Raw genomic sequence first — 14,162 nt, 5'->3', positions numbered from 1 at the left:
ATTCTCCTTATAGAAGCAGGTCTTTCTCCTATTGAGAGCCTAGCTATGCTCAGGTTTCTGTTGTACAAGCACAAGCTCAATAACATAGACAATCATAGACTTCCTAAGCTAGCTTTAAATTCCAGCCAAAACCACCTAAGGCTTAACCGAGGATGGCATAAGGACACAAGGGCCTGGCTAAACTATTGGGAGATCAATGAGAATGATGCTTTGCAAAACATAAATAACATTAAAGATATTGTTACTTCTAAGTTCAAAGAAAAATTGTGGTGCGAGAAAGATTTAGCGTCTAAAAGAAAATTAAGTTATTATAAGAAGGTCATCAACCCCACTCTTGAAGATCAAAAGTATCTCTCTATTCTAACTAGCTCAAAGAAGAAAATTAATATAGCAAAGATTAGAACGAATTCTCATGAGCTCCATAGTGAAACTGGCCACTGGGCAGTTCCTAAAACGCCATGGATGGAAAGGATCTGCCATATTTGTGAGAATAAAAGCATCGAGGATGAAAACCACTTCCTCTTAGAGTGCCCTGCATACAACCACATTAGATCTCAATTTCACAACCTTTGTTACAATACTGACCTTCCTAGCCTTTTACAATGCCAAAATTATAGTGAACTCGGGAGGCTTCTCTCCAAGCTTTTTGAGCATAGGAATAAAATCTTAAATCAAAATAAATAATTTGTCTTTTTAGGTCCGATAGATCATTATTTGGTCTCAGCGGACGTTAACCATCATCATCATCATCATCATATATATTTTATTCAGCATTTAAGAAGGACTACACTTATCCAATCTAAATATTTATGAAAATTAATTGTCATTGTACGAAGTACCAAACCAAATGTCAAAATACTTAATAAATAATACACCTATAAAATCTATGCTGAGTAATTTATTTTTACACTTTACTTTTTCAATATTTATTTTTACTACATTGTTTTAGTAATAACACTCTACAAGACAATAAATATAGTCATTCATATATTATATTATATTAATTTTAATTTGACAATTTTTAAATTTTAAATTTTATTCTTTTTGGTAGGTGAGAAAAGCTATCATATCTTAGTTGTCAAATTTTTAATTAATAATTAGATAATAAATTTAATATAAAATAAATAAGAACATATTTTTAAGTTACGATATTCATTTTAATTTATTTGCATAAACCATTTAAGTTTATTTTTAAATATAATTTATTTATTTAGACACTGTTTAATTTATTTAGGTATTTTATATGAAAATTATTGATGTTTCATTTTAAAATTTATATATTTTTAATTTTTAATACATTTTTTTAAATAATAATAATAATAATAATAATATTTCAATTTTAAGAGATATAAATATGATATTATATGTAAGGCTATTTTAAATTGAGTTTATTATTACTATATATGTGTGGTTTTGGAGTTTTTTACTTTTATAAACATTTAAATTAATCTCAGGCAGCGATCAATTGCATGGTTTTGGAAGTTTTAACTCTAAATATTTAAATTAATTTAAAGTAAATACCAAGCAACATACTAAAGATGTACTAAGCAATAATGTTGCATATTACACTTCTTATATTATAATTACTTAAACTCTTTACCCTATGTATATTTTCATAATTACTTGAACTTTTAATTTTAAGCTATATGCATTTATTACATTAATTCATTTTTAACTCTAATTTATATGAGTTTATTATATTAAAACATTTGTTAGACACATTTATCATTGACTATTAAGTGTGATTCATGACAAGATAAACCATAATTAATTTAGTGTGGTTTATTTTGATGATAAACCACACTGGATAGTTCTAAACAAGTTAATTTATGATGATGTAACTTAAAAAGAAAATTGCTTCACATTTATCATATTAAATAATTTAACCTATTAAATCATTTAAGAGAAATTGTTAAATAATTTAACATATTAAATCGAGAAATTTAGAAATATGACCGTTAATTTCATGTATTAAAGATGTTTGAGATGAGGAAGGGAAGAGCGGGTTCTGTAGGTCAACATCTCGTATGCTTATGTGATCTTCCCACAACTATTGTGAAGTAGACTGTTTTCTACGGATGTGGAAGGGAAGAGTGGGTTATGTAGGTCATCATCTGGTATGCTTATGTGATATTCCAACAACTATTGTGAAGTGGACTGTTTTCTGACTAGCGGTTTTTTGTTTTCCAGTCTTATCCCATGCTGCTATTTGGACTCTCCCATGCGTTTCTGCCCCTTTCAGACTTATTGTCTTGGCTGTTGTGTGAAGTATTATGTGCTTCTTTATAACTATGATGCTTACTAGAGGTACAAGGTGGAGAAAGTTTTTGCAACTCCACTGAAGGGGAGACATAGCTATAAGAAGCAAAAGACAAAGTGGAGAAAGTTTTTGCAACTCCACTGAAGGGGAGACATAGCTATAAGAAGCAAAAGACAAAGTAATCTCTGCACTAGAACTGTTATAATAAAATGTTTGAAGGCAAGATTCATATCCATAGTGATGATGAACGGACGTTGCCGCAGGATGTAGTGCCTCATTTGGACAGTGATGATAGACGGATGTTGCAGCAGAGGCAACTGATACTGCGAAATTGGATCAGCGAAGATGAATGGATTAATTATCTTCAAGCGGATCTCAATGTTTCTTTCGGACCGCAGTTTGTGCCCACGTCCATATATCCCTAAAAGACACAAAAAGGGAAGCATATGTCCCTCGACGAGTATCGTTGGGCCCATATCATCACGGAAGTGCAGAGGTTCGTTCAATGGACCATCACAAGGGAAGAGCCCTGCGTACAATGATGACCAGGAGCAATACCAATATGGATTTCGCCAATTGTGCAAGCGATGAGATCCTACTGCTGTAGAATGAAATCAGGTACAGCTACGAAGAAAGCATCCATTGCAATGGAGAGACCCTCGCTCGAATGCTGAGTGTTAAGTGTGAAGCCAAATTCATGAATCACATGCAGGATTCTAGATTCTTCTACATCGCCATGAGTTTCTAGATCTTCAGGATTTTAGATCTTTCTACACCGCCATTAGTTTCTAGATCATTCTAGATCTCCATCTGAATCACATACAAGATTCTAGATCCTTCTTCAACCTCTATAAATTTGTAATTTCTCTGGCCAAGGAATGCAAGCCAAGGCCCAAGCCTGTTATGTAATGCAAAGTGATTTCTGTTCTCCAGTGATTGTTTTGTCTATTTCGCTGTTTCTGACTGAGTAATCTTGTTGTTTCTCCATTTGTCTGTCTCTGTGAATTATTCTCTGCCATTGTCGTCTAAGTCTCTGAGTATGAATCCGCTATGTGTTATGTATGGTCTAATCTAACAACCGGTATCAAAGGTAGGGTCTAATATCCACTGTGCAAGCCGCTTAGTGCCATCGCCTTGCTCTGGAAACGTTCGTTAATACGTTGACTGTTACCTCTAGAGCTGTTGAAGGATCTATCCAGGAAATAGCTGAGGAATGCTGGAACTAAAAGACAGATGCTGCAAGAAAAACAAGGTCATGGATCTATGTTGAAACGTGTTGCTGGAGTTTGAAATGTGGAGATCCGTGGAGTTTAGAGTTGAAACGTGGTGTTCGTAAGTTTTTTTTTCACATCAAGCTTGCACGTATAGTGAAGTTTTTTCTCAAACCAACATATGTATGTGTGAAATGTGAAAAGGTTAAAACATTATATATGTTTTTATATTTATTATGAAACATATATAATTATATGTTGGAATTTTGAAAAGTATATTTTAAAAAGGAGCAGGAATTTTGAAAAGAGTATTTTAAAAGAAAGAAGGTCATTATTACTAAATTTTAAAGAGTAATAATTAAAGTTTTATTTTTAAGTGGAGCTTTTTGTGTTTTGGGGTGTGAATTTGATTGAAAATGGAGACAACAGTTACAAATATGGAGAAGTTGAGTGGGGCTAATTTTTCCCTATGGAAATCACAGATGGAGGATATACTGATTTTAAAGGATCAATATTTTCCGATTGAGGGCACAACAAAGAAACCCTCATCGATGACAAATGAAGAGTGGAATAAGCTAGATAGAAAGGCGATTGCAACAATCCGCCAATATTTAGCAAAGAATGTTTATTTTAATGTGTTTGGAGAAAAGACGGCTGAAGGATTATGGAAGAAGCTCCATGATCTATATGAGAAGAACACGACATCAAACAAAGTGTTCTTGATGAAGAAGCTTTATAATCTCAAAATGAAGGAGGGTGCTTCAGTTGCTAAGCACTTGAATGCATTTAATATTATTACTAATCAGTTTGCCTCTGTTAAAATCATTTTAGATGATGAAATTAGAGCTATTTTGATAATGTGTTCTATTCCAGACAGCTGGGAAAATTTAATTGTATCTATGAGCACTTTAACAACTACAGGGACCCTGAAGTTTGATGATGTCAGCAGCAGTTTAATGAATGAGGAGCTGCGACGCAAGTTAATTGTGGAAAACCAGGGAGGAGAGGCTCTAGCTCTAGCTGATTGTGGTAGGAGAATGGACCAAGGCCGGCAAGGACGATCAAGATCGAGAGGCCAATGAAAATCAAGGAGAGGCAGAATCATCTGCTTTCATTGTGGCAAACCCAAGCACATGAAGAAAGAATGTTGATTCTGGAAGAAAGGACAAAAGGATCAGAGACCGTCCAATACAAATCAAAACTCATCCAGCACAAATGAAGGTGAGACTACTGTTGTAGCCATAGATGGTGATGTGTTTTTTACTGTTTCAGTAGAGGATGCATGTGTATATACATCTATCAGTAGCTTTGATTGGATCCTTGACTCTGGGGCATCTCACCATGTAATCCCATGCAAAGATAGTTTTGTTTCATATAATCCTGGTGGTTATGGTAGAGTGCATTTGGGGACTAATCATTTTTGCAGTATTGTTGGAGTGGGAGATGTCTAGATCAAGATGAAAGATGGACAAGATATATTGTTGAAACAGGTCAGGCATGTACCAGAAATGCGCATGAGTTTAATCTCTATGGGACGACTGAATGATGAAGGCAATTTGATAAGCTTTGGAAAAGGAGGCTGGAAAAATAGCAAAGGTGCATGCCAAAGGACCCAAGACAGGAACATTATACACATTGAAAACACTGCTAGGAAAATCAGATTTAGCTGCTATCACAAAAGAAGGAAATTCAGCAGATCTGTGGCATAAGCGTTTGGGTCACATGAGCGAGAAGAGCTTAAAAATCCTTGTTGATAAAATTTTATTGCCATGTTTGAAATCCTACAATCTTGATCTTTGTGAGCATTGTATATATGGTAGACAAAGAAGGGTTTCATTCCTTAGAGGTGGCCATGACAGAAAGAAAAATGTGTTAGAATTGGTACACTCAGATGTGTTTGGGCCTGTTAGCATCAGATCATTAGGAGGAGCATCATATTTTGTAACATTTATAGATGATGCATCCAGGAAAGTTTGGGCATATCCTATGAAAAATAAAAGTGAAGTGTTTGGAATATTTCAAAAATTCCATGTTGCTGTTGAAAGAGAGACTAACAAATTGCTGAAGTGTTTAAGAATAGATAATGGTGGAGAATATTGCTCAAATGCATTTAAGGAATATTGTAATAAGTTTGGCATAAAGCATGAGAAGACTGTGCCTGGTACTCCTCAACAGAATGGTGTCGCAGAAAGGATGAATCGCACAATTATGGAAAAGGTGCAAAGTATGTTGTCCAATTCTGGTTTAGAGAAGAATTTTTGGGCTGAAGCAGTTAGGACCGCTTGCTACCTCATAAATAGATCTCCAACTATAGCCTTGGATGGCGGTATCCCTAAAGAAGTTTGGATTGGTAAGAATTTGAATTATTCTCACTTGAAAATATTTGGATGTGAAGCATTTGTACATATTCCCAAAGAAAATAGAACTAAGCTAGATGATAAATCTAGGAAATGCATTTTTTTGGGATATGCGGATGAATATTTTGGTTATCATCTATGGGATCCAGTCAAACATAAAATTATTAGAAGCAGGGATGTTATATTTAATGAGTCAGAAATGTTCAAGAGGACTGTAGGTGAGTTGGAGTTCAAGAAGGTTATTGACAGGTTTGAAGAGCAGCAGGAAAACATACCACCAATACAAGAAAATGAACACAAATTCAGGAGCATGAAGAACAACAAGTGGAAAATGATGAACAACAAGAAGAAGGAATCTTGCAGGAACCTTTACAGGAGATTCAAGCTGATAATGCACCACCACAGTTGGTTCGCAGATCTTCTAGGCCTCATAAGCCTTCACAAAGGTATCCTCCTTCAAACTATATTTTGTTGACTAATGAAGGTGAACCTTATTGTTTTCAAGAAGCTTGTAAAGTGAAGCACAGTAAAGAATGGAAGAATAAATGAACTTTTTGCAGGAAAATAAAACTTGGGAATTGGTAAACCTCCCAAAAGGTAGAAAGGCTCTACAAAACAAATGGGTTTATAGGATTAAGCATGAAGGTGACGAAAAGAAGGAGAGGTATAAAGCAAGGCTGGTGGTGAAAGGTTTTGCCCAAAAAGAAGGTATTGACTTCACTGAAATTTTCTCACCTGTTGTTAAAATGTCATCCATTAGAGTCATTCTTGGTGTGGATGCTGCTTTAGACTTAGAATGTGAACAGTTAGATGTAAAAACTGCTTTCCTTCATGGTGAATTGGAGGAATAAATTTATATGGAGCAACCAGAAGGTTCGATAGAAAAAGGCAAAGAAGGCTTTATTTGTAGGTTGAAGAAGAGTCTCTATGGGTTGAAACATGCACCTCGACAATGGTACAAGAAATTTGATTCATTCATGTTGGAACATGGTTTTTAGAGGTTGGAAGCTGACCATTGTGTCTATATCAAGAGGTATGATCGAGGAAAGTATATCATATTATTGTTATATGTGGATGACATGTTGATTGTTGGGCATGATAAGAATAAGATCATTAGGTTGAAGAAAGATTTGGGTAGAAAATTTGCAATGAAGGATTTGGGACCAACACAAAAGATATTGGGCATGCGTATTATGCGTGATAGGAAAAACAAAAGGTTGTGGTTGTCACAAGAAAAATATATCAAGAAGGTGATTCGCAGGTTTAATATGAAGGATGCCAAGCCAGTTGGTACACCCCTTGCAACCCACTTCAAGCTGATTACTGAATTATGTCCTAGTGATGACAAGGAGAAAGAAGAGATGAGCAAGATTCCTTATGCTTCAGCAGTTGGCAGTTTGATGTATGCCATGGTATGCACATGACCAGACATTGCATATTCAGTGGGAGTAGTGAGTAGGTTCCTTGCCAATCCAGGCAAACAACATTGGCAAGCAGTAAAATGGATTTTGAGGTATCTCAAGGGTACTAGTCATTATTGTTTATGTTTTGGTCATGATGAAACCGTGCTTGAAGGATTTACAGATGCAGATATGGCTAGAGATATGGATACCAAAAAGTCCACTACAAGTTTTTTGTATACATTTGCAGGTGGAACAATATCTTGGGTGTCAAAGCTAAAAATAATAGTAGTCCTCTCTACAACAGAAGAAGAGTACATAGCTGCAAAAGAATCTTATAAAGAGATGTTGTGGATGCAGCAATTCCTAGGAGAGATAGGAATAAAGCAGGACAAGTATGTGTTATATTGTGATAGTCAGAGTGCCATTCACTTAGCGAAAAACCCAATATTTCATTCAAAAACCAAGCACATTGACTTAAGGTACCATTGGATTCGGCATTTGTTGGAGGAAGAACAATTATCCTTGGAAAAGATCCATACAGATAGGAACCCTGCTGATATGCTCACTAAGATTCTACCATGAAATAAACATGAGTTATGTAGAGGGATGGTAGGACTTGGTGTGACTTGATGACTCTTATTTGGCTTCAAGTGGGAGAATGTTAAGTGTGAAGCCAAATTCATGAATCACATGCAAGATTCTAAATCTTTCTACACCTTCATTAGTTTTTAGATCATTCTAGATTTCCATCTAAATCACATATAGGTTTCTAGATCCTTCTTCACCCTCTATAAATTTGTAATTTCTCAGGCCAAGGAATGCAAGCCAAGGCCCAAGCCTATTATGTAATGCAAAGTGATTTCTGTTCTCCACTAATTGTTTTATCTATTCCGCTGTTTCTGACTGAGTAATCTTGTTGTTTCTCCATTTGTCCGTCTTTGTGAATTATTCTCTGCTATTGCCGTCTAATTCTCTGAATATGAATATGATGTGTGTTATGTATGCTCTAATCTAATACTGAGTTTGAGTTTGAATAGTTGTTTTCTTCTAGAACTATTGAGAAGCTTGGGTGAGAACGGACTTGCCAGAGACGTAGCGTGGGAATGGTATAGCCATCTTAATAGGGAAAATAAGATAATGTTTTCTGTGTCCGAGTAAAAGATATTTTGATGCTTGAAAATCAGATTCCTTTCGTTGTTCTCTTAAAGCTACTAGAATTGGAGCTCAGCTCGACCGTTCATGTCGAGAAGATGCTTTTGGGTGTGCTGGTGAAAACTACCTGGGGTGTGTTCAAACATTTCGACGATCGAATATTTCATATAGGCGAATGGCTAGATTGGTTAGAGTGGTCAGTTAAACAAGATTCAGCACCAGTTAAAGAAGAGTCAGTATCAGCTAAACCATTTCATCATCTTCTAAGTTTCTTGCACAGAGTCATTGTATCTCCACCAATATTCTATCGACGTCACCGTTTAGATGGAGGTGAGTGTAGCATCAACATTAAACTTTGTTGTTGGCAATGCATTAAATGTTGTTCTAGCCGATGCATTATGAAGCTCCAAGACAGATTCAAAAGAGCACGAAATGACGTCTAAAAAACCCGCCCTGCAGTGGAATTAAGAAATGTTGGGATCAAATTTAAACCATGCGAAGGAGGCATCGAGGATATTGACTTTGGCGAGAACAACGCCACAATTTTTCTTCCTCTGATCCGTGTCACAGATATCACAGAGGTACTGTTCCGTAACTTGATCGCTTTTGAGATGTGCCAGCCATTGGAAATCAATTACGTGAGCTATTACATGAATCTCATGGACAACTTGATCGACTCGGAAGAAGACGTGGCTTTGCTGATAAGAATGGGCATCCTTGGAAACTGTGTTGGGAGAGACAAAGAGGTTGCGGACCTTTTCAAGGGTCTAAGGAAGGCTGCCCCTGTGAATTTGTCAGATGCCTTCGACCAACTAACAAAAAGAGTGAATGACCACTACGAAAACAAAATCAGGGTCCAGCTCCAGTTTCCAGAGCTTGTGAGGGATTATTTCTCATCGCCGTGGAAAGCTTTAGCTTCGGTTGCGGCAATTGTCTTATTGTTGCTCACCTTGGTATAGACGATCTTCTCAATTAGATCGGTATATAAGAATTAGCCCCTTCGCTGTTTTATTCTTCCACATGTAACTAGTCCCTTCTCTTTTTAATTCATCCAGATATAAGTATTCCCTTTGTTTTTTCTGGCATATAAATAAAGACCAGTAATTGATTACTACTCGCTTGGCAATAGCCAGTATTATAATGCGAGGAGCTTTCTTGATAGTTTAAGAGATCTGTACTCGTTCAGTATGAGATAGTGAGTTTTTCTATGAATGCAAGTCCTATGCCCCCATTACCATCTCTTTAATTTTGGTATTACAGTTTTTAAAATTTTGGTATTTGAAATCAATTTACACATAGTTCTACCAATATTATTGGGTCAGCATAAATATCAAAATTTTCTCTCCAGCTTTGGAACATTATTCATTTTCATTTTTTGTATTTTTCATTCCCATTTTAAACATTTTGACACACCCCCTGAAAACTATTATTGAAGGCACATATTCACTATCTGCATGTTATAATATTTTTGAGGCATATCACCACTTTGTATTGTTTTTGGTTTTTTTTTAAACCATTTCCATTTTGCACAGTTTGACACATTCTATGAAAACTACTATTGATGGCTCATATTGGTACCACTATATGGATGTTGTTATAATATTTTGCGAGGAACATCACTATGTTGTATTAGTTTTTGATATTTTTTTATTAAACTGAGTTCAAGTTGTGGAGACATAATGGGATGCTTATTATTATCAAGATCTTCCAATGTGATTTCCATGCGAACCCGCCTCATGAGTCTCATGAGGTTTGAACTTATGATTTTGAGCTGATAAAATTTTATACAAATCAATTAGTATCTACTTCATAGGCATATCATTTTATATTTTGACTCTAATTGTATTAATAACTCTATGCCCGTAGCAGGTTGTAATTTAAAAAAAAATATTTTTAAATAATATATATATATATATAATTTCAAAATTATGTTATTGAACTTATGATTTTGGGCTGATAAAATTTTATACAAATCATTTAGTATCCACTTCATAAGCATACTACTTTATATTTTGACTCTAATTAATAACTTTATGCCCATAGCAGGTTGTAATTTAAAAAAAATAAAATATTTTTAAAATATATATATATATATATAATTTCAAAATTATGGTATTGAACTTATGATTTTGGGCCGATAAAATTTTTATACAAACCAATTAGTATCCACTTTATACAAACCAATTAGTATACACTTCATAGGGATACCACTTTATATTTTGACTCTAATTTTATTAATAACTTTATGACCTTAGCAGGTTGTAATTAAAAAAAATAAAAAATTAAATATTATATATATATATATATAAAATTTCAAAATTACATACCATAAAATTAGTTAATTTTGTGATATAAGAGGCTGAATAAAAAAACATTTTTTCTTAAAATAAATATATCTAAATTAGATTTATATTTCAAATACTTCTAAAGAAAAAAACATTCTTTTATTTTAGTCAGAATTGAATACAACAATTCTGATCTTTACGAATGTTAATCTCATGAACCTTTCAATTACCTTTCTAAGTCTTCATAAGAACTATGCATTTAATTGTTAGACTAGAGCTTGCAAATTCCTTACATAAAGTATATATACATATTACACTCTTTATTTTCATTAGTTTATTTTATGGTTGTAATATTAATCATTGCTTTTGCAAATGATGTATAGACAATTTACAAGGTTGACAAGGTTTTATAAATTCAAAAGTAAAATGACTAAAATTATTTGCAAAAAAGTAAACACACTTGTAGAAAACTAAATTTGTTTGTTGGAAATTAAATACACTTGCAATAAAGTAAACACACTTGAAGATGGACTACTCATGCGAATTAAAAGAAACACATGATGAAAAAAAAAGACAACAACAACAACAAAAACAAAACATGTTTACATATTTGAAATAACACACTTCTACCTAGTGAACTAGGAAGTGTATTGTTGTTAGAACAAACCACATAGAAAATAAATCACACATATAAAAATGAATGGAAGGAATAAATGGTTCCTATTTTTACTGAGCCCAACATCATTGTGTTGAATGTATTTATTTAACAATGTAAATGAACTAGGAAGTGTATTGTTGTTAGAACAAACCACATAGATAGCAAATAAATCACACATATAAAAATGAATGGAAGGAATAATCTTTGCTAAGATGGTTCCTATTTTTATATAATCGTTGTGTTGAATGTATTTATTTAACAACGTAAATGAGTGAAAACCAATGCCAAATTATAAATAAATAAGAATAGTCAAATATGTATATAAATAGATAAGTAAATAAATACAACCATGTTCCAATAATTAATTGCAGAAATAAATAAAAGCACACAACCAAAAATTAATTACATAAGTAAATTTCATGTGAATTTAAATTAAATAACTAGAAAAAAGAACTACCTAAAGTACACAATGCTATAGTCCATTGGAATAAGCTCTACTTGCATAGAGAAAATTATTAATATTTATGAAAAATTATTATATTGACAACATAAATTAATTTAATTAACTAAGGTAACTAATAAATAAACATGCAAAGGAAATAAGTATTAAAAAATGAAAGAAAATAAATTATAAATTATAAATTACAATTAAAATAAGAGCTTAACAATTAAATTATTTTATTATGATTCAAACATTGCTCTTAAAATCCTCCAATAGAATGAAAAGAGGAATTCCTTTTATACATATTTTTTTGATTAAAATAAAATAACAACCAACAAATGAGATCTTGAGATCTACAAGTTTCTCATATAGTTCGCTAACAATTAGCAAACAATAAATATGCTTTTGTAAGTTTATCATGTGGTTTACTAATAATTAGAAAACAATAAACAACTCATACATAATTCCAAAATTCTTATTAACAACTTAATTAATCATGTTTAATATTGATCCAAATTGAAATAATAGAACAACAATTATGTAACAACATTAGTTCAAGTTTCTAATTTTCTCAAGGTTTTGTTGGCTCATGGTTTCTTCGTCAACTCACAATTCTAAGAGTTGCATCAAAAGAATTGTAGAACCAAAGTTGCAGCAGTAGGTTGTGGCACCAAAGTTACAATAGGGAGTTGCTACACTAGAGTTGCAATACTATGTTGGGAAGGGAGTTGTAGTAACAATAAGGCTTCTAATTGGTTATTTTGTAACAATAATAGGGAGTTTTTATGTTATTATTGCTCTTTGATTTCCTTGTTGTTGTTTGAATACTAAAAAAACTGATAACTATTGTTGTAAATACCGAAACTCAAGGATGAAAACACATTATTTTGTATGAATGGAATATATAGTAGCTTCTTTTGCTATAGGTTCTTGGAGGGTAACCTATTTCTCTCTATATGATAGTCTTCCCTTCCCCCAAGCTAAAAATGAGTTATGATTAGTTGGATATACTGCTTAAAATTGTGGATCTGAAGATGCTCATGGATAAAGCAACAAAGATATGTAATTAATAAATGTGGATTGTCCATTTTAGCTGCTTATTTTTCAATTTTTGGTCCTTGTGGAGCAACAACATCTTATTCCTTGTAATTGATAGTTCTTGTGTGGGAGCAGTTGTTGGAAATAATACTGAGAGGGGGGGTGAATCAGTATTATTCAAATAATTAACTTTTTCATTTCATACTAAAATTTATATACGCTACTTCAATGAAGGTAACTCGCGTGTACACACAACTATCTTTAAAGCAACCAACGTATATCCAACAAACTTATGATTAAGTTAATTCATCATATGTTGATCTTTAATCAGTGCATCAATACTTCATTAACCGTATAAAAAGTAACCATGTGCAGTAATAACAAAATAAACCATCACACATAAGAAACACACATGAACACCAAGATTTAGGTGGAAACCCAATGCGGGAAAAAAACCACCTACTATTGTCTTCTTTTAATATAAGAAAAACCTGTTTACAATCTTGTACTAGTGCAGACTCATACCAGTATGCAGGCACCCACCTACAGAAGGCTACAAACTTCTCTCATTTTCCAACTACTACTGGAAGGGAGCTCCAACCCCCTAGCTTTTGTACTAACCAGTCTATTTACTAGTATGTAGGCACCGACCTATAGAAGGCTCCAACCTTCACTCGTTTTCCAACTGCTACTGGAAGGGAGCTCCAATCCCCCGGCTCTTGTACTAGCCGATCCATTTACTAGTACGTAGGCACCGACCTATAGAAGGCTTCAACCTTCATTCATTCTCCAGGGACCACGTTTCGTAAATTTTCAGACTGGATACTCCCAGAACACAACACCATAATTTGAAGGCCATGTTTCATCAAATTTTCACACTGGACCCATCAGTAGCATTGAAGCTCAAAATCAATCACCACTGCAATACAACCATCAAATACATCTGCATCAACCAATCAGTGAATCTCAATCATCAATCTCTGAATCAACCACAACTGAATCAATCAATCATTGAAAACCCATCATCACTGAAGCAAATCACAATCAATCGATCTGAACATTCAGAACATTGTCACCAGAACACAAAGCAGAACCCAAAACTCTGCATTAACAACCATAACCAACTGCAACTTCAAACATCATATTTCATAATGTATACGCTACTTTGATGTGACGAAACAACGTGTATACACGCTTTTACCAAAGCGAACCAACGTATAGATCTGCAAATACTAACTTAAAACTTCACAACTATTCCAGACTTTCAGTCATACCCAGATCATAACATTTACAAAATAAAACATGTGTTAGTTTTCAGATCTAGACTATCCATGATCAAACCACATAATGATAATT

The 14,162-nt window shown here is 33.7% G+C and overlaps 1 protein-coding gene across 1 annotated transcript in view; it reads left to right on the top strand.

The window, feature by feature from the left end:
- LOC149197103 (putative UPF0481 protein At3g02645) overlaps window positions 1-9,342 on the top strand; it is a 41,841-nt gene extending 32,499 nt beyond the window's left edge. The window contains exons 2-3 of the mRNA XM_089408562.1: window positions 8,416-8,713; window positions 8,843-9,342. Of these exons, the coding sequence (XP_089264688.1) occupies window positions 8,416-8,713; window positions 8,843-9,342 (798 nt within the window). The remainder of the gene's footprint in view (window positions 1-8,415; window positions 8,714-8,842) is intronic.
- The last annotated feature ends 4,820 nt before the right edge of the window (window positions 9,343-14,162 follow it).

The sequence above is a fragment of the Pinus tabuliformis genome, chromosome 2_2 (genome assembly GCF_031772625.1).
Source record: "Pinus tabuliformis cultivar Carrire ecotype Pingquan chromosome 2_2, CPIR1, whole genome shotgun sequence".
Lineage (NCBI taxonomy): Eukaryota > Viridiplantae > Streptophyta > Pinopsida > Pinales > Pinaceae > Pinus > Pinus tabuliformis.
Note: the sequence above shows the minus strand (reverse complement) of the source record. Positions and strands in the feature narration are given on the sequence as shown.